This window comes from Enoplosus armatus, chromosome 21 (genome assembly GCF_043641665.1).
Source record: "Enoplosus armatus isolate fEnoArm2 chromosome 21, fEnoArm2.hap1, whole genome shotgun sequence".
In the NCBI taxonomy this organism is placed as follows: Eukaryota; Metazoa; Chordata; class Actinopteri; order Centrarchiformes; family Enoplosidae; genus Enoplosus; species Enoplosus armatus.
Genome location: NC_092200.1, coordinates 9,174,439 through 9,193,477, shown reverse-complemented (window position 1 = coordinate 9,193,477; position 19,039 = coordinate 9,174,439). Strand labels below are relative to the sequence as shown.

At 39.0% G+C, this 19,039-nt stretch overlaps 4 protein-coding genes across 4 annotated transcripts; 2 read left to right on the top strand and 2 right to left on the bottom strand.

The window, feature by feature from the left end:
- Positions 1 to 629: 629 nt before the first annotated feature.
- On the bottom strand, positions 630 to 2,964 carry LOC139304416 (thiosulfate:glutathione sulfurtransferase). The gene is made up of 4 exons (XM_070928346.1): positions 2,775 to 2,964; positions 1,575 to 1,697; positions 1,331 to 1,493; positions 630 to 916 (listed from the first exon to the last, which is right to left on the bottom strand). The coding sequence occupies exons 1-4, from the start codon at positions 2,941 to 2,943 to the stop codon at positions 862 to 864; spliced, it is 510 nt and encodes a 169-aa protein (XP_070784447.1). The 5' UTR covers positions 2,944 to 2,964; the 3' UTR covers positions 630 to 861.
- Positions 2,965 to 6,167: 3,203 nt separating this feature from the next.
- Positions 6,168 to 7,400, top strand: LOC139304220 (cystatin-B-like). Its single transcript, XM_070928107.1, has 3 exons — positions 6,168 to 6,312; positions 6,434 to 6,535; positions 7,097 to 7,400. The coding sequence occupies exons 1-3, from the start codon at positions 6,241 to 6,243 to the stop codon at positions 7,223 to 7,225; spliced, it is 303 nt and encodes a 100-aa protein (XP_070784208.1). The 5' UTR covers positions 6,168 to 6,240; the 3' UTR covers positions 7,226 to 7,400.
- A 5,309-nt stretch (positions 7,401 to 12,709) lies between these two features.
- Positions 12,710 to 14,998, bottom strand: mix23 (mitochondrial matrix import factor 23). Its single transcript, XM_070928383.1, has 5 exons — positions 14,947 to 14,998; positions 14,092 to 14,217; positions 13,818 to 13,964; positions 13,101 to 13,160; positions 12,710 to 12,997 (listed from the first exon to the last, which is right to left on the bottom strand). Exons 1-5 carry the CDS (start codon positions 14,995 to 14,997, stop codon positions 12,947 to 12,949), a joined length of 435 nt encoding a protein of 144 aa, XP_070784484.1. The 5' UTR covers position 14,998; the 3' UTR covers positions 12,710 to 12,946.
- A 435-nt stretch (positions 14,999 to 15,433) lies between these two features.
- Positions 15,434 to 18,830, top strand: fam162a (family with sequence similarity 162 member A). Its single transcript, XM_070928177.1, has 5 exons — positions 15,434 to 15,586; positions 16,450 to 16,554; positions 17,107 to 17,218; positions 17,698 to 17,806; positions 18,006 to 18,830. The coding sequence occupies exons 1-5, from the start codon at positions 15,544 to 15,546 to the stop codon at positions 18,120 to 18,122; spliced, it is 486 nt and encodes a 161-aa protein (XP_070784278.1). The 5' UTR covers positions 15,434 to 15,543; the 3' UTR covers positions 18,123 to 18,830.
- Positions 18,831 to 19,039: the final 209 nt, after the last annotated feature.

The window sequence follows — 19,039 nt, the reverse complement described above, 5'->3', positions numbered from 1 at the left end:
CAGAGCTGTTACTCATAGGATCTATACCTGTCTAGACCAATACCAGTGTGAAGGTCAGGCCTGAGAGGGCATTGCAACAATCATGATAAAGGACAGTGGTAAGAAAAAAAAATGGAAATAAACATTTTCAGAGTTGGTTGAAATTCTGCTGCCATCTACTGGTCCACAGATGTAACTGCTTTTTATCCCACACAGAAACTCACAAATCAAGTATACACACTAAATCTCATTAGTCTCATGTCTTAGGTCCTGCAAACATAGTGAAACAGAAAAGTGAATATTTATATTGTGTTATTATAAATCAATCAACTCTTATTTACTAACCTTTTATTTGTTTATTTTGTTAAAATACATTTTTTGGCTTGCCTTTTTTAGGTTTTTGTTTGATTTAGTTTTATTCTTGCAGCTATATTTGTACTGCTATGAGCAAACCAAAATGAATAAATAATTAAGTTGAAAAAGTATATAGATCTTTATATAATATATAATATTATATTGATTTTTTTATATCCTAACTGCAAAAACAGTAAACTACGACAGTTACTATTTAGCTGAAAAAAACTTTTAAAATGAGTGTGTAGTGAAAAATCGGGACAAACTGTGGGTCTACAAAGACTTCCAAAGACATGTTGACATTTCTGTATGATTTAATCAACATCAAGCACTTTCACATTAATCAGTTTTTCAAGAATCGAAGGTCTTTACACAGAATAATAAGGATACACAGCTTATGTAAAACCTTCATGACAGGGTCGAATCAGTAGCTTAAAATGTGACTTGGCAGGGAAGTGGTGTTTAACTATAAAGTAATAGTAATCATTTTTTAAGATATGCAACTAAAGCGCAGAATTCAGCCCGGATTCATTTTCCTTCTTGCTCAGCCCACTCGCTGTACCCTCCTTTATAATGTCTCGCCCTGAGAAAAAGAAGCATGAAGAGAAGAGCTTAGTCTCTTATCACCGTTGCTTGTTTTTCTACTAAAAGGTCATCCAGCGTTCAACAAGCCAAAGCAGCATCCCAGGACAGTGTACTCTGGTCGCAGCACCAGGGTGGATTAATAATTAAATAACATAAAATGCGCCATTTATAGGTCTGAGTAGCTCCACGACAGCTCATTATGTGGCGTAGCAGGCTTCACATTACCTAGCATGATTGAAATGTAATGCAGTTTGTCTGGGATCTCACTCAGAAATGTATTTATTTGCTCTTCAGGTAATAACTAGATCCTCTGGCTTTGAAAGCTCAGTGTGACCTTTAATGGGTCGCGTAATAATTGGACTTCTGAATGGATGTGTTTCATGTGTGTACACAGGTGGATCTGCGGTTTTACCTGCTAAATCCCAGCTGACGGGCGATGTCCAGGGCTTTGGAGCTCCTGTTGCCACTTTTGCAGTGAAACACGATGTTGTCGTCGTCTTTCCCAGGAGCCCTCACTTCAAATATCAGCTGAAAGTGCTCTGGGGACAGCTTCAGAGACTCCTCCAGGTTGCCAACTGATATTCACACACATACACAAAAACAATATGATAGAAGAGACCCCATAGGAAATTCCCCACTTTGTGTTTAACACTTACGTGGGATGTTGACAGCATCTGGAATACGTCCAGCCTGGTATTCATCAGGATTTCTGACATCAAACAGCTGAATGTCCCGGTTGGACAGCATGGTCTTCAGCTGCGAGTAGGTCACCACTGAAGCTGAAACATAAAAGATTACAAACACTTTAATATAAAGTCAAAATTCACCTTTTGCCAAATTGGACCCTGATGCCTGTAAAACCCTATAAACCCACCATCCATTGATTTAATAGTAATCTGTGTTACTTCAGCATGTAGTGCTGGTCAATGTTGCTGTGTCCTCCGTGAGGAGAAACTAGAGCTTTCCCTACTGACAATTGTTGTCCATTTCAAACAAAAATGTCAGAGTCAACCAAACTCTCACATGAAAAACACTGGATACACATTCTTCGGTCCATTCAGTTTGACAATGCTGGCGGCGGTGGTGGAAGGAGCAGTTTACTTGAGCAAAAGTAGTAATACTGCATTCAAAATGTTACGTAAGTAAAAGTACAAAAGCATAGACATAAAAATATACTTTAAGTACCAACAGTAAAAGTACTCATTATGCAGAATTATATAGCATATTAATGGATTATAATTACTGACGCATTAATGAGTACATTACTTTAATGTTGCAGCTGGTGAAGGTGGGGCTAATTTTAACTATTGTACTTCTATAAATGTTTAGTTTTAGTAAGTCTAGATTAACTGTAACTGTAATTAACTGATTCTCTTAAACTGTAATAACACATCATCATTTATTTGTTGATTATATTTTGTATATTATTATGTAGATTATATTATTAATCTCAATCCGCAAAGTAATTTAAATTATCAAATAAATGTAGTGCAGTAAAAAGTACAATATCTACCTCTGAATTGTAGTGAAGTAGAAGTATAAAAAGTAAAAAGTAGGTCAAACGTAGGTTACTTGAGTAAATGTACTTAGTTACTTTCCACCATAGGCTGGATTTATGTGTGCAGGCAGCCTCTAATAATGCCATGAAGGACTACAGTAATAAGGCTACATAACACTTTTCACAGTGGTAAGCACTCAATAGTGCTGGACGACGACATTTCACCACTATAAAAGGTATTTTATGACACCCCGCAGATGAAGAATTCACTATTAAGACACACAGGCACGAGGCCAACGGGGATATTACAGCTATTAAGGTGATTCCTGTTGGACTCAGACCACAAAATGTGTTTTACCGCTGTCGGATGCTTCTCCCCATTTTGGACTCGAGGTTGTAAAAGCCCGAAAAGCTGAACCTAAGGTCGGGTAAGACTTGCGGTTCACTTCCGCAACAACCTGGCACAAACTCCGGGACAGCACGTAGGACATCATGGCGAAGACAAGTGCGCCGTGAAGTGATATCATGGCTCACTGTTGTCTCTGAAAACACTGGAGACGGACGTCTTCTTCTTCTTTAGTCCCACACTCCGCACTGTATTTGCCGCCATCCTCAGGTTGGAAAAGTTATAGTCTCACAGACATGTTTTCTAATGAATGAATAAATGTCAGTCACAACACAAGTTACAAGGCAGGATTTAAACAAACAGTCCATAAACAAGCATGTAGCTGGCCAAACACAACAGCATAGGCTACGTTGTGTTCACGGACAAATGTTCACAAGAAAAACTAGTTGAGAGTTGGTATGAGATCAAAGATTTTAATCATTTTCATTTATGAAATTATATGAAATGCTAAATTATATTCATAACACGTTGTTTGGGTTATATGCCATTTATAGTTTGTTTAATTATACGGATATTTGGACAAATGTAGGTCGTTTTTGACAGAATAAAATCGAGCCAAACAAATTATTTGGTAATTTAATCAAATTAAACGCAGTGAAAATAATACATATTTTATATACTTTATTCCAGCTGTATAGGCCATACTTCCCTTGGTTAGCCCAAAATCTACACATTATGCTGATTTTAGCATCAAAATGATTGCAATCTCTGCATGTTTTCAAAAAGAAAGCATTTAAATTTAAGGGCAGAAATAAATAACCCAGTCCAAACCTCATTCAGAATGACCAGAACCTCAGTCAGGCAATAACATTTGAAAATACCTGTTTTCAGTGTTAATCCCGCCTGTTTTCTGATTGCACTTTACTGATAAAACATTTTGCTTTATCACACAATTTGGCAAAATAGACATCCATATCAGGCTTTACAGATACAAAAGCATTGTTGTCGGACACTGCTTGCAGGAGTTAGACAGCTGTTTAATTTTCTGCAAACTTTGACTATTTAGACAGAAATCTCTGGGTTTTTTTCATTTCATGGCAGCCTGAGATTTGCTGGTAGAGTGGCTCCGTGTCCTCTGAGTTTTGTTTAGTAGCTTAAAGCCAGTTCGAGTTAGAGTATCCATAACCTCAGTGGATTTGTGCTTTTCAGCTGCCATCAACTGGGATTGGAGTTGAGCTACAAAACTTCCCAAAATACCTTGAGGCAAATCTTCTAAGTCAGTTTCTTATCAAACAAATCCCACAGACATTTAGATGATTCAACTCTTCCCAGCCTTAGATGTCATGTACACATAGTTTTATCTACAGAGGTCTTCTAATCCCAATTTTCTGCTATCTTCACAAACCATCTTTACTTGAAGAATAATGTGGTAGATAATATGTCATCTTTCAAAAACAGACAGTCCAAAGTCCCTCTTAAAAATGTAGTGTTGGTTACATTTCCTGGTTGTGCAATTTCCCTCCACTATCACCTGGAGATTTCTCTACAGTGCCTCTTGCTTTTAACACGAGTTTGTTCTTTGTTAATGACCCCCAAACGGAGGAATATAGCTTAATGTATTGCACCCCAGGGGGAGTTCTGCCCCATCTGGCATAATTCAGTTCAGCCACTGTGAGGGAATATATCTGATGCAGCCTCATTATCACTGCTGAGCTTTACTCAGCACTTGTTACAGCATCTTTTCATTGACACTGGAGAACTCCATCCCCATATCACTGCCACAACAACCTGCAAAGTCTTCACACACATCAGCTTTACTTCTCACTGCTGAAATATTTCTCAAAACTGTCAGTGCTAGTGTATCATATTCCTGCCAGACAAGGTTAGCATGCTAACATTTGCCTACACAAAGTACAGCTGAGGTTAATGGGAATGTTATTATAGTTTTTCAGATGTTTGCTCATAAACCAAAGTATTGGACAAATTCAACATGTTGACCTGATGGTGGCACTAAATGTAGACCAGCCAACAGACTGAGCAACATCCCCAGAACCATGCAGGCTAAAAATGAATTTCTTACTTTGTCACGCTTGTCCAGCAGATGTCCTCATTGGGTTTCCCGTTTGCACGTCTCCATCATGTGTTGGTCAGAGTACCTTCTTTCATTTATTTACCTGTGTGCTTGAGGCTGAATTGGATTGTGCGACTTTATGCATCAGGGGACAGGGCTCCCCCCCATTTTGCCAGTAAGATTTAATTAATTTCTCTATATCTGGAAAACCAGGTTACATAATGGGAAAATTGTATGCCTTCCAATCCAGGTGGGCAGAAAGCTTGATCAAAAGAAAATAAGATCAGAGATATAAGTAACTAAATGGCAAATGGTTGCATATATATACTTGACAATTTGTCTCATTCAACCACACACACCAATGGCAGTGAGCTACCATGCAAGGTGGGGTTCAGTGTCTCGCTCAAGGACACTGAAGAACAGGAGACAGGAGGACAGGAGAAGTCGGCATCAAACCGCCAACCCTGTGAGTGGTGGATGACCAGCTCTACCTCCTGGGCGTGGTTCACTTGGAGCTAAAGCTGTCACATAAATATACTTGAGGTAAAAGGTACAATATTTCCATCAGAAATATAGTGGAGTAGAAGTAGAAAGTGGGATACAATGGTCTCCCACAAGAAAAGTACTAGCATCTCAAAATTGTACTTGAATACAGTAAATGAATAAAATGAAGTGTATAAAGAATAGAGGATGAATCATTTCCTCTGGCCTGTTGAGTGATTTATAGCCTGCCAAAGCTGTTTGTCTTAAATCAATGATCCACTGTCACAAAACCTGTTCAATGAATGTATGAAAAGTTATACTTGATAGTTAAACTGCAGCCTACTCTTTTGTTTGGGGAGCTTTGTATCTGTTGCTCATTAGAAATGACTTTTAAAATAGGAAATATAAAAAGAAGAAGAAAAGCTCATGAAGCTGTTTGGTTAGTGCGTGACTCATCTTTGATCCTCTGAATCTCCAAACACGGAACCCACACGTTTTTCCACGACATCCTCCAACACCACCAGTCTGTGTTGGCCAAATCAGTCCACTCCCAGCAGTGTGATAAACACGATGGTCAGCTGTCATGTGAAAACACGGCCACGCCTCGGACGAACCCACATTGTCTTTAAAGAGGGCGAACAAAGACAAATATTTAAATATATTTTAAGAACCTTCCTTCTTCATACTTTAAATGATTTACAATAGTAATCTACATGTATAGTACATGGTTATTTACAACTCAGAGACTTCGATGTGTGACATCGTTTAAAAAAGCAACCCCCCCCCCCTACGCCGATGGTACAATCGTATGACGCTCCAAAATACAGAGTCATATGATTCCCTGACTGAACTTGAACGCTTCACTTAAACAGACTCAGTCGGTTTCGTTCGTCTTTTCGCTGCTTTTCACCAAAAACTGTCACAATGCCGATGATGTGTGGAGGGCCTTCCCCGCCAGTTGATGCTGACGAAAAAATCCAGACGATCTGTGATGGCGTAAGTAGAAAAGAGGACTGTTATTGTTACGCTTTGACTTTCTTCCCTCATAACTATTAACGCACAGTTAACGGGGCCTGGGTTTCGTTTTTGATGTTGCTGTCACCTCATTGTTACTCAGGTAAAGGCCAAGGCAGAGGAACAAGCGGGGAAGACCTACGAAGTTTTCACAGCCAAGAGCTACATGAAGCAGGTTGTGTCCGGGACCAACTACTTCATTAAGGTAAATATTATTGACAAGACAAAGAGCACAATAGCAAAACTACGGAAGCCCCGAAGTCCTTAAAACAAAAATTGTTGTGCTCACAATATTGTCTTTCAGGACTTAAGGGTCCTGGTTTGGGGATTTGAAAATATGGTCACCCTACTTTTGGGTACGGGAACGACTTGAACTCTCTAGCAACAAGATCAAGTGGGATTTAAAGCGGCTTCAATCAATATTTGTATACTCATTTGTATGAGGGTTTATAGCGACTTTCGGCAATTGTTTTGGTTTTTGGGCCAGCAACTTTAAGTTCACTGACACCGCTCTGGACTAAAAAAAAAAGCTCTAAAAACCACCTGTACACTACCTGTCTGACGGACAGACAACATTAGTGTAGCATTTAACAGAGCTAGAGGAGAGAGAATATGGACGCCAAATAAATGCTAATGTTGCTCAGTGTCTGTTGGATGTGTAATGAATCAACTCAACAGCGTGTTTCCGCTGCCTCCAAGTTGCCAAAACAAATCTGTGAATGCAGGTTTAAAGATCTCCTGAAACTTTACTTTTACTTCCTTGCAGGTCCATGTGGGAGGAGACGATCATCTTCACCTCCGTGTTTACGAAAGACTTCCATGTCATGGAGGAGAAATTGAGCTGACTGAAATGCAGCAGTCTAAGAGCCACCAAGACCCTATTGAATACTTCTAATGGGATCCCAAACCAAGCAAAGTATCAGTGCCTACAGGCTGCAGTCTCATTATAATTCCCATTGCCAACATGTAATAACATACTGTACATTACTATAGATCATGATGTTAGGAGTAGGTCAAAATGGAACTATTTTGTACAAGATGAATTAATAAATGTGTTGTGATTCCATTAAGTTTCTTTCTGTGTTATCAGTTTTTTAAAATAGCCGCAGGCTTCAGCTGGCAGACAGTGTGGTGAAGAAGGATTGGTCAAAGACATTTTTCCACAAAAGCAATGATGAAAAACAGCAAGTCTATTCATTACCGTATTTTATGTTGCTGTTTCAGTCTGCTTTATATGTGTGGAAAATCCACATTGACACAGTGTTTTATATATATTTGTGTAATAACTCACTATTATTTTACTATTAATACCTCTTCAAGCCCACTGACAGCCAGGGCCCGCCTCTCCGGTCACAGTGTAGAAATTGCCAAAAGTATTCCTACTGAATCCTAAACAATCAGGACTCATAACATATGTGGTACAACTGAAAATAAGCTGAAAATACTGTACTGCTTAAAATACCACATTCTAGCAAGTCATTTCTAATATCACTTTAAAATATTCTTATAGTAACTTGTAATGATTTTGCTCTACGTCCTCTTGTGGCTACTAAACAGTGAGCTCCTGATATTTTTCTCACGTGATAAAAGTATAATATCATATTATAGAGGCATGTTCGTCTGGTCCAGAGTCTCTCCAGATATCAGGGAAGAGAGATCACCACACCCAGCCAGCCAGAGACATGAGAGTCTTGGGTTTGAACATTTTACTTGTGAGTAAACATACAATTTTCGTGAAGATCTGGAAGAAGCTGATCTACAATATATGTGTGATGCAGCATGAAATTAAATGGCTATTCCAACCTTAAGGTCACTTTAAGGAGTCTATTGAAACTGTCACAAGGCTTGGAGAACCTGCAGCAGACCGAAGCTGTCAGTCAAAAACTGAGCCTTTGACCTCTGACTTTATTTGACCGTCTTTTCTTGTAGGTTCACAATCTTTATGTATCTCGGGAAGTATCACTGAGTGCAGTGCTCTGTTTTTTTATGATTACACACCTGAAAGTCACACAGTACAACCACAGTCTGATCTGATCTCCAATGCATGAAGGGTCTTGCTCAAGTACCTCTCAATAAGGGAGGGGCAGGGCACTCGAAGACATGTTCAGGGTGTGGGGCCATGATATCTTGAAACAGGTAGTGTAGCATAGCTTTGGCTTAGAACTGAAGGTGGAGTGCTGCAAACCTTTTTCCAACCACAAGCATTCAGTTACAAAAAGTGCAAAAATAACCAAAGTGACATACATTTAGACTTTTCTTGCTTATTCATTCCCAATATGGTCAACAACTTAAATTAAGAATATATGTGTGTTCTTAAAATCATGAATATGATTCTTTACGCCAATGTGTCATTCAAAGGTAAATCTAATTAGTTGCATTATAAATAGTTTTGAGGCTTCAGGCTTCATATGCACCAGGTGACGACACATCAAACTGTATCTTAAACACTGAATGTATTTTTTGTATGGGCACTGAGCTGTGAAGGGAACCCAACCTTCAATACATTTGCATGAGTCACAAACAGTATATGCTCCATTTTGTTTGAACAAAAAGGCATTGTGTAAAATAAACATACGTTTATGAATCCCACCCACCGACCTGGAGCTGAACTTGATGACTAATCAGCATGGAAATGACGGCTGCTGGATTGAACCTCTTTCTAAAATTATGTCATGATATATTTTCATTTTCATTTTTTCAATTGCATAATTCAAATGCATTTCAAGCAATCTATTTATACTATTTGTTTTAAAGGTATATGCATCAACCTCTTTAATCTCTTTATTACTTTCCAAGTAATCATTGCGGCACACAGCACAGGCTGCAACACACAGGTAAAAACATACAATCACATTTATATTCTGCACTCAGGTGCTCTCACAGAAACTAAACTGTCTCTATGACTTTGTGCCTCTATTTTACGATGATTCTTTCAACTTTCAACAATGAAAATATTCCTCGTTAGAAATCATTTAGATTAAATCAACTCAATCCTGATAATCTGATAAAACACAGGTCTGTGAAACATCCGATTCAAGCAGTCGTCCCAAGCCAGACCAAATCCTACAGGACACGTAGTTAGACATGCTGACTGAAAGTGTTGACTGACCACGAACCACACATTTACTTCAAGACTTGAAGTGACTGAATCACACTGCGGCTGTGCTGAGCCACCTTAGGTTGTGTGTCAGCAGTATTTGTGAATCCCTGGACTTCACATGTCCGTCACCTCCCTGTTGGCATCATCTTGTGACTACTGTTCCTCTTTGTTAAGCACATGCTGCATGAGTTTTGTTCCCGTTGAGGGATGAAACATCTTGCAGATATTTGATGTTTGGCCCTGCAGTCCTCTGTAGCTGTCTTATCTCTTTGATGTTACTTTGAAAATATTATATAGTCACTTTGTTGCAGTGTTTATGAATGTGACATATCTTATTTAAACTCTTGTTCCATGGAGTGTTCATATTGTCTATTTTCTGGGATTTAAATGAAATGCTAAGTGTACTAAAACTAAGAGAGGTAAAACTATTCTGATACACAAAGTTGGACTTCTCTTACCAAAGTTCTCCATCACAAAATGCTAATAATGTATTTAAAGCCACTGTGTCCATACATTTTGATCACGCAGTGGATTAAAGTGGCTGACTTGGATTATTTTCCTTGTGGAAAGTGTTGGATTCATCAAACTCCCACCAGTTTAAAACAGGAAAAGCTGGAATAATTTAAATCTGGTAGTGATCATAACCCATTGTTTCGCCCTTGTACATTTCTTACTTAAAGCTTGTGTGGCTCATGACAATGTCACAATATTTGTTTTAAAACATGGGCATGCAGCCTAAAAATGCTGCTTTAAATCTCAGGAGCGAGGACGTTTCTGTTGGAACCCTACAAGAAACAAAGTTCGAGTAGATTTATTGACAAAAAGTCATGAGTCAAATGTTCAGTTTTTTAACTGATAATGTTTCCCACAGGCTTTGTGACAGTGTCTACTACTTTTATTTCATTGCAGTTACTGAAAATTAGAAGACATTTTTATTCTTCTTATCTGCTCCAGAGTTTGAATAACCAAACGTAGCTCATCCAAGAACTATGGAAATACATTTATAGTCAATTTCTCTACTTTTTTGTGCCTGACTCATCTCTTGGTTTCCTCTCGTTTTAAAAACCGGAATAACTTTATTGATGGCACTGTTGTCACATTTGTTTGACGCTCTGAAACGTGCAAATTTCAGACAACTGCGCCCCCTGGAGTCAGTGAGCCTATATACATTTTGGCAAATTGGCACCATTAAAAGAATGCCGAACCAGCTATTAGCGGTTTCTGTTTTGCAAGGTGTCTTAATACTGTTTATAATGCAACTCATTAAATTTACCTTTGAATGATACAGTTTTTGGTGTAAAGAATCATTATTTTAAAGAACACACATATATTCTTATTTTAAGCTGCTGACCATATTGGGAATGAACAAGCAAGAAAACTCTATATGTATGTCACTTGTCATTTCTGATCAACATTTATCACTGTTGTTATTTTGTACTTGTTGTTACTGAATGCTTGTGTGGTTGGAAATTAGGTGTAAAATCACAGCACTCCACCTTCAATGCTAAGCCACAACTACTTTACCTGTTTTAAGGGAGATATCAAGGCCCCACACTCTGATTGGAGATCAGATCAGACTGTGGTTGCCCTGGCCTGCGGCTATTTCACAAATCAGATACCACAGAAAGAAAAGCAACACTTAATAGAATCACAGCAAGTCTGACTCATTTATTAATGAATATTGTACAAAATAGTTAGATTTTCTCCTAATATCATGATCTACAGTAGTATACAGTATTTTATGTTAGCGATGGGAACTGCATATAACATTGTTTTATATGATGAGTCTGCAGCCTGTAGGCACAGATACTTTACTTGGTTTAAACCTGCATTCACAGATTTGTTTTGGCAACTTGGAGGCAGCGGAAACACGCTGTAAACACAACAGCAAATCACAAAACACTGTTTTTAGTGAAGGTTAGAGAAAAGACGAACGAAACCGACCGAGTCTTTTTCAGTGAGGCGTTCAAGTTGAGTCAGGGAACAAGGCGTGCCTGTGTTTGGATGTGACAGCTATATATATTTTCAACACACTGCTGGGAAATCACAAGATTTGGCACATAACACAGACTCGTTGAGTCATGCACTAATTAAACGGCTTCATGAGCTTTTCTTCTTCTTTCTTGTGTTTCCTCTTTTACTAATTTCTCCTGTGCATATGATACAAAACTCCCAAAAATAAGGACTTGGCTAAAGTGCATCAGGATTAAAACCCTCTCTGGCTTCTCTGAGCTGGACCATCGGCTGTCCTGGGACCTGTCTGTCTTCCCTGGCTGTTGCTGACCCATTCTCTCTCTCTCTCTCTCTCTCTCTCTCTCGTGTTTTTTTGTAGTCTGTCCTCTTCCAGGTCTCTTGGTTGAGAGGAGGTTGTGTGGCTCAGGTCTTATATGTTTGGTGACACCTGAAGTTGCTCAATGTCCTCCTGGGTCCATTCTTCATATATGCTTACAATCTGTCTATAATTTGGTCATACTAGTGTCAATACTGTAATTTTACTATGTTGGTATATTCTCTACACATGACATCTATTTCCTGACTGTTACCAAAGTATCAAGTATCAATTATCACAGCATGGGAATGTTGGTGATTTTCCAATCATTTGATATAATTGCACCGATCAGACTGTGGCAGAACAGGGAAACCTGTTTTTAAATAGTCCACTGATGGGAAAAGAGCCTCACTGTTCCCTGCAGATTTATGTAGGATGAGAATGTTACTTACAGTTTTATCTATGTTCTAACTGACAGATATGAAGATATTCAGTGTTGGGCTGGAAGGTGAATGCACTAATTTATAAAGGAATAATATAAACAAGTGTCTTCAGCCTTGCTAGCAGCTCTGTGAGGCTGTACTAAGGAACAGTGGTGCTTTGACCTAAATGTTAACATGAGCATGCTAGCATGCTCATAATGACAGCGCTAACAAGCTGATGTTTAGCTGGTATAACGTTACCATGTTCACCATCTTAGTTTGGTGTGTTAGCATGCAAACATTTGCTAATTAGCACTATGAGAATGTCTATGTTGAGAATGTCATTAGTTTTGTAGGTATTTGGTATAGTAAGTGTTAAACAAATACACATTTTGACTTGATGATGGTGCTGGATGAAAGGTTCAGGATCAGGAAAAGTCAGAGGATCACCATTAGGATTTGTCGTCTGGGAACCATGTATGTCTGCACAAAATGTTGTGCCAATTCATATGTAGAAAACTCAGAGTTCCTCAAAAGACTCACGAATGATTTAAATCACAGCAACAAGCGTCACTTGAAAACGTTTAATTGTCTCTTTAAAAAACTCTGTACAATGTTTTTCATTAAAGAAGCACACGGGGGACTGTTTAACAGCTGTGGCAATGCAATACAATAATCACAATGGAATATAAGTGTGTTGGAGAAGAGGTCACAGTGGTCTGGATGGTGAACAGCCTGCAGTCAGGACTCTGCAGCACGTCACAGTTTCAGTTCCAGTCTGGATTTGAGCCTCAAGTGAAGCCGCTCCTCTCATCAGATGGAGCTTCACTTCACCTTCGGAAGCGTGTAGTGGATTCTGCACCGTTCACTGAAAATCTGAACAAAGGAAAGCAGGAATAAGTAACATAGAGATAATTACAGATGAGTTATATGTGATTACAGGACATTGTGGGCAAATTACTGATAGCTGTGAGCATACCTTCAGACTTCTGTCATTGACAACTTCCTCAACATTCAGCTCTGATTGCATGAGCTTTAACTGCAGACAAGGAAGGAAAAATGCATTACTTACTGTATGATTTTCACTCAAAGTATGACAGAATAGTTATATAAATATATAATAACATCCATTTCCATCTCCTGCGAAATTGTTTATACAACTCCACTTAGGGTCTGTAATTTCCCATTGACCACTATTTCACCATGCAGGTAGTTGTATAAATGAGACAGTTATTATTCATCCAAGTTTTGAGATAACCACGTCTGAGATTTCTGTTGCCACACCAGCACCATGGAGGAGAAAATAATTTTGTTTGTGGTGCTCACTGTATGGAGTGATTTAGTATTGCTTTTTTAAAATAAAGTTAGGAGGCTCGCAAAAGGACAAACTAAAAAAAAGAAAAAAAGAATGATCCAAATCAAAGCACCAGAAGTCGAAATAATCTGACTTTTAGTCCCTAGTACAGGTCAAACACTACATTACCCATAAGGCAACTTGAGAACAGCTTTCAACTCCTCTCTTGGGCCACAGAATAAATTATAAAACGGTTTCACAGGCTAGTACTCCCCATGATGAGTAAACTGAACTTGCTGAGTGAAATTGTGAGTCTTCCAGCTGCAGATGGACCTACTTGGCTGGCTCACATCTTACAGCTCGTGGTATTTGGAGCCCTCTAGTGTTAGAAACAGGACTTACTTTGGTCTGCTCCTTTCTGAGCTGTTTGATGAGTGCAAGGTTTTCGCTATCTTTTGCTCTTTCTTCACGCAGTTGTCCCACCACCTCAGATGTTTGGGCTATGCAGGACTTGATAGCTTTGTCTCTGCTCAGGTGGGCCTCCATCATCTGTGGAACACATGCGATTATTACTGGAAAGCAACTGCCACAGTATGATATGAAAAAGCTAGCAGGTACTACCGCTCCCCCAAAACACACAGAGATATGTTATTGTAGACATGACTGCCACACTCACAGACTCATACAGTTGTTTGCATGTTTGTGTGGCATCCACTTTGCCTGAGAAGGAGACTGTGGGCACGGTGGTGTTCAGGGCATGGACGATGCGGTCATCTATGGTGCGCATCACCTTCAGCACCTCCTGAGAAACACACAGTGAGGCTTCAGTTCAACTAAAACCATCAAAGCAATGATTTGAAGGTCACAAAAAATTATGTATGTCATACTGCAATACATAACAGCAAAACTGGCTTGGACAACAACTGCTCATAATTGCAATATGTTTCCAAGTGGGACCTCAGTCTGCCTCCAAGGCTTTTTGTGTTCCATTGCCTCACAATTGAGCAAACATTTAGCACATAACTATGCATTTTTTCACATCTCTGCATTAAGTGACTCCCCTGATATCTTTCCAATGAAAATTCAAGTTTATGCAGAGAGTGACTTGTGATTTCTTTTTATTCTCTTATTGTCGAATTTGAAGGATTTTTCGAAGCCTTAACCCCTTTACATCTAGAAATAAAAACATGTAATAAAGTTTGATGCATCTTATATGTATAGTGACGCTGAATGATTGTCTGAGGACGCTTAAACAACATCAACAGGTTAGGTATCACATTCTGGTCGAGTTTGTTCATCTGGAGACACCTGTGACAGTGACTTTTAAACCATATGCTGCCTGTTTTCAGTCTGGCTCCTTGAACTCTTGCAGCACACAGTGTGAGCAATAGTGATCAGGAGGGTCACTCATGCACTCGCTTTACATAGTAAATAAACAACACGACATGTGAACTTCCAAAACGTTATGATTCGGATCGCTGCCACTCCTTGACAAGTTAGCACAGATCGATAAATCCCTCGTTAAAATTACCTGAAACATTGAAAAGTCCTCACAGTTTAAAGTTCCACCGGGCGACGCCATAGTGGACTGCAAGGTCCTATCCAGACACAGCGCGGGGTGAGTGTTCAAGAGAGTGCCTGTATGAAATCCACCTCGGTCAAGGTAATTATAAAACCACATGACATTATATCTCTCACATCCATTCCGTATATTAGTAGCTTTATCTCGGAATAGTTTAAAACTCAATACCTATATTTAAATAAACGTACCATCTAACAAATACACCGAACAGTTACACAACTTGTGATAAAATACTCTGATGTGTCAAAGTCTATTCCACATCGATTTCCCGCCTACTTTAACCTAAATTTATCCCCAGCCAGTCATCTTTGTGGTGCCTATAACTCCAGTCATGGGGAGATTACACTATTAAAAGGGGAAACTTGTATCATTTTTGATCAGGCATACGGCACAGGCTCATATGCTTATGTGACTGGGTCTTGTTTGGTAGTTAGTGAAAGCATAGCTAGTTGACTTTCAACAGCTGACAAGGGAATAATAAAAGTGTTGCGACGCACTTGAATGGCTTGATAGACACGTTGTTCCTTATTTACTTCAACAAAAAACATGAATTTCGTCAGATCTCGCCTTTCCATCGGCAGCTTTATAGGTTCGTATCTTTAACTTGAATGTATGTGTTGTTGTCGATTAATAACTGGCTGGCACCCCCTCTTCTCCCACTTTGTATTTTTTGCACCTGAAGTATGTAATACTTTTACATACTAGAAGGTTAATACATTTGCTGTTAACGCAATTTATATATATATGTCTTGAACGGCTCGTGTGCGGCTCGGCAGGGAACCACGGCTATGTTGATATACAGAAGTTCCTATATTGTGAAATTTGTAGTTCGTATTCAGGTTTAATCATCCTATAAAAAGCCTCACTAAAATGCTTTGTCCTAGCAAACAGTTTGTATTATTATTATTATTATTATTATTATACTATATTTCTAAGCTTTGTTAACCTGACACACCTCTGTCTTATTATGGCAGAGGGCAGCCCACTGGCTGTGCTCATATATATCCTTCACATGTTATGATGTGTTTTGTGAGTACCGATTTATTTATGTAAAGGTTGTTGTGAGATTTTGGCATGAAGTAAGTGTGTTATAGTTAGAGCTGAAATGATTAGAACAGAAAATAATCAGCAACTGCTTTGAGAATCGTTCAAGTGAAAATGACAAATATTTCCCAGTGCCAGCCTCTAAATTGTGAGTATTTGCTGCTTTTCTTTGTCTTATGTGATAGTAAATGGAATCTCTTTGGTTTATGGACTGTTGGTTGGACAAAACAAGTAACTTCAGGAAGTCTCATTGGGCTTTATGAAATTGAGATTTTTCTCACTATTGAGAAATTGAGATTTTTCTCTATACTCAGCAGATTAACCGATATACAAGATAATAGTCAGTTGCAGCCCTTGTTATGACTCCATTCATGTTTTTTGCTTTTTAAAAAAAAAATATCTCAACAGGTCAGAGATGCAAACAGGTCACTGAAACATGGAGCCACAGAGGGATGTGCAATAAACCACAGGAGGTGGCCAAAGCAGAGCCTCTGCCTTCAGCTCCAGCACACGGTAGAGTTTTGGATCATAGACAGACATTCTCATGCCTTTTTTTCTTGGTCTCACACATGCACAACACCACAAATCAAAATCCTGTGCAACCACAGTAACCACCACTTATTTGCTCTTTTCACCTCTAATCCAGAATGTAATCCAGTTACATGTCTGATAAACTTGGAAATGACCAATAATAGCTTTAAAAAGGAAAACTGATGGCTCACACCAATCTGATGTGAAATTATGGCATAAATTACATCTAAATGGATCATTTGTTTTCTACAAACTATTTTAAGTGGTCAGAGAGATTAAACATCCCCATATTGATTGACAGAGGATTTTGTACATCAACGGTCACTTGTTGTTGCCATAGCAAGTATGTGAAAGTTTTCTTTAGTCCCAAAGGGAGGAGGGACACAGGAAATAGGGTCACAGTCTGAGGTGATGGAGCTAATGACTGGGGCTTGTGAAACTGAACTTCTCTTCATTCCCTGTTGTTTTGTTCAAGATGTAGATTTTTGTTTGTTTGTTTGTTCTTTTTGACGTGTGCTTTGTCCTTTCATGCAGCACCTCGTGCCGGGTTCAGAATTCCAGGCTACAGACCCTCAAAGCTGGACAAGAAGCTGCTGGTCTGGTCGGGGCGCTTTAAGACAGCAGACCAGATACCAGAGTTTATGTCGTAAGTAGCCTCTTCCTGTTTATACCAGACCTCCCAGCACACTTGCATCTAATTGGCTCTTTGCATGATTCAGTTAAAATACATCACAAGAACAGAGCTGACTAACTGGATGAGCGGTGGTGCTGCTGCTGGCAGCTGATATTCCAAGACGGCTGTTGTTCAAACAAACTGTGAGTGGAGGTAATTACTGTGGTCCCTGGAGATTGTATCTGATCTGCTGCAGTGATAAAATACCTTATTATCACGCATGTAAACCGTACAATAGTGTGCTGAGCTTAAAAACAGCACAAAACATCAACTAAGAGTCTGCATGTTGATGTGTTCCACATTGTTGGTGGAGACCTCGTCTCTATCAAGTATATATATATATATATATATATATATATATATATATATGTATATGTGTATAATATCGTTTTTTAAAGAATTTAAATATCGGGCTACACTGACGTTTGTTTGTGCACCTGCCCGTGCCACAGGTTTGAGACGATTGATGCTGCCAGAAACAAAATCCGAGTGAAAGCCTGCTTTGTGATGATGGGGGTCACAATAGGGGCCTGTCTGGTCATGGTCTTTGTGGGGAAACGGGTGAGTGACAATGGATGACTGCATATTGTTTGCATTCATTGTTTTTCTCTAATATCTGTTTACAAGGAGGGGAATCTTGGTGGATTGGTTTACAATAATGTGAAACAGCAGTTTTTGACTCATGCATTCTTGCTTGTAACTGTCTTATGTGGAACATCAGACATTTTTCAGATCTGTAATTTGTCTCATTTTGTCGCAGGCTGCACGCAGGCATGAGTCCCTGACAAGTCATAACATGGAGAAGAAAGCTAGATGGAGGGAGGAGCTACAAAAAGAGAAGGAAGCTGCTTCTGCCCTGGCTGAGAAGGCTCAGTGATGGAGGAAAACTAGTCTCCACACAACCATGTCATTTTCCCCAAATACTGGGCCAATTGTGCCCCCCTTCTCACTGTATGTATCACAACTTCAGTCCTCTCCACTCCCATCCTTTGGAGAAGTAGAGCGACCAAAAGATATCAGAGCAGTTAATACTTCCTGGAGATTGAAACCAATGTAAAGTTTTGTCTTTTCAGTGAATATATTGAGGTTATAAACTGATACCTTCTTTTTGAGGAAACAACACTTTAAGTGTTTGTCAACATTTGGACACCAGAGGACAGTGGAAACACAGCAAAATAATGATTTTCAGACAAGAAAAATGTTGAACAGAGCACAGATTTCTATTACCTGTCAGGATTAATTAAGTTTTTATCTATCTATGCTTCTAGTAAACCTTCAGCACATACCTCTCAAGCTCTCCAACATAAATGCCTTAGGTAGCCCTCTGTTTTTACATTTGTCTCAGAGGCAAGTCTTTGCATTTATCCGTCTTGTGAAGACAGTTCAGCCCTGAAGGGTTTCAAATGGTCTTCAATCTTAGGAGAACATCAAGAAGTGGATCAGGCATGATTCATCTGTACAATGGTCAGTCCTGTCCTGACACTAATGTAATTAGACTGGTTTGTTCAAGGCTGATGTGACATCTATGTTTGTATATAGTGAACATCAAAAAATATCTGATCAATAAAGTAATGCTTCTAGAGGATTCCTGTTTGATTTAATCACCTGATCTGGTTTCATATCAACTGCAAGTCTAAAGCCAAAGAGCTGAAATGAGAAGATGATGAATTGAATTTCTACCACCTTATAATGTGATTATTTGTTGGTTTTCTTAGTCTTACATGATAGTTAACTGATTGTCTTTAGGTTCTGGACTGTTGGTCAGACCAAATGAGAAATCTGAAGATGTCACCC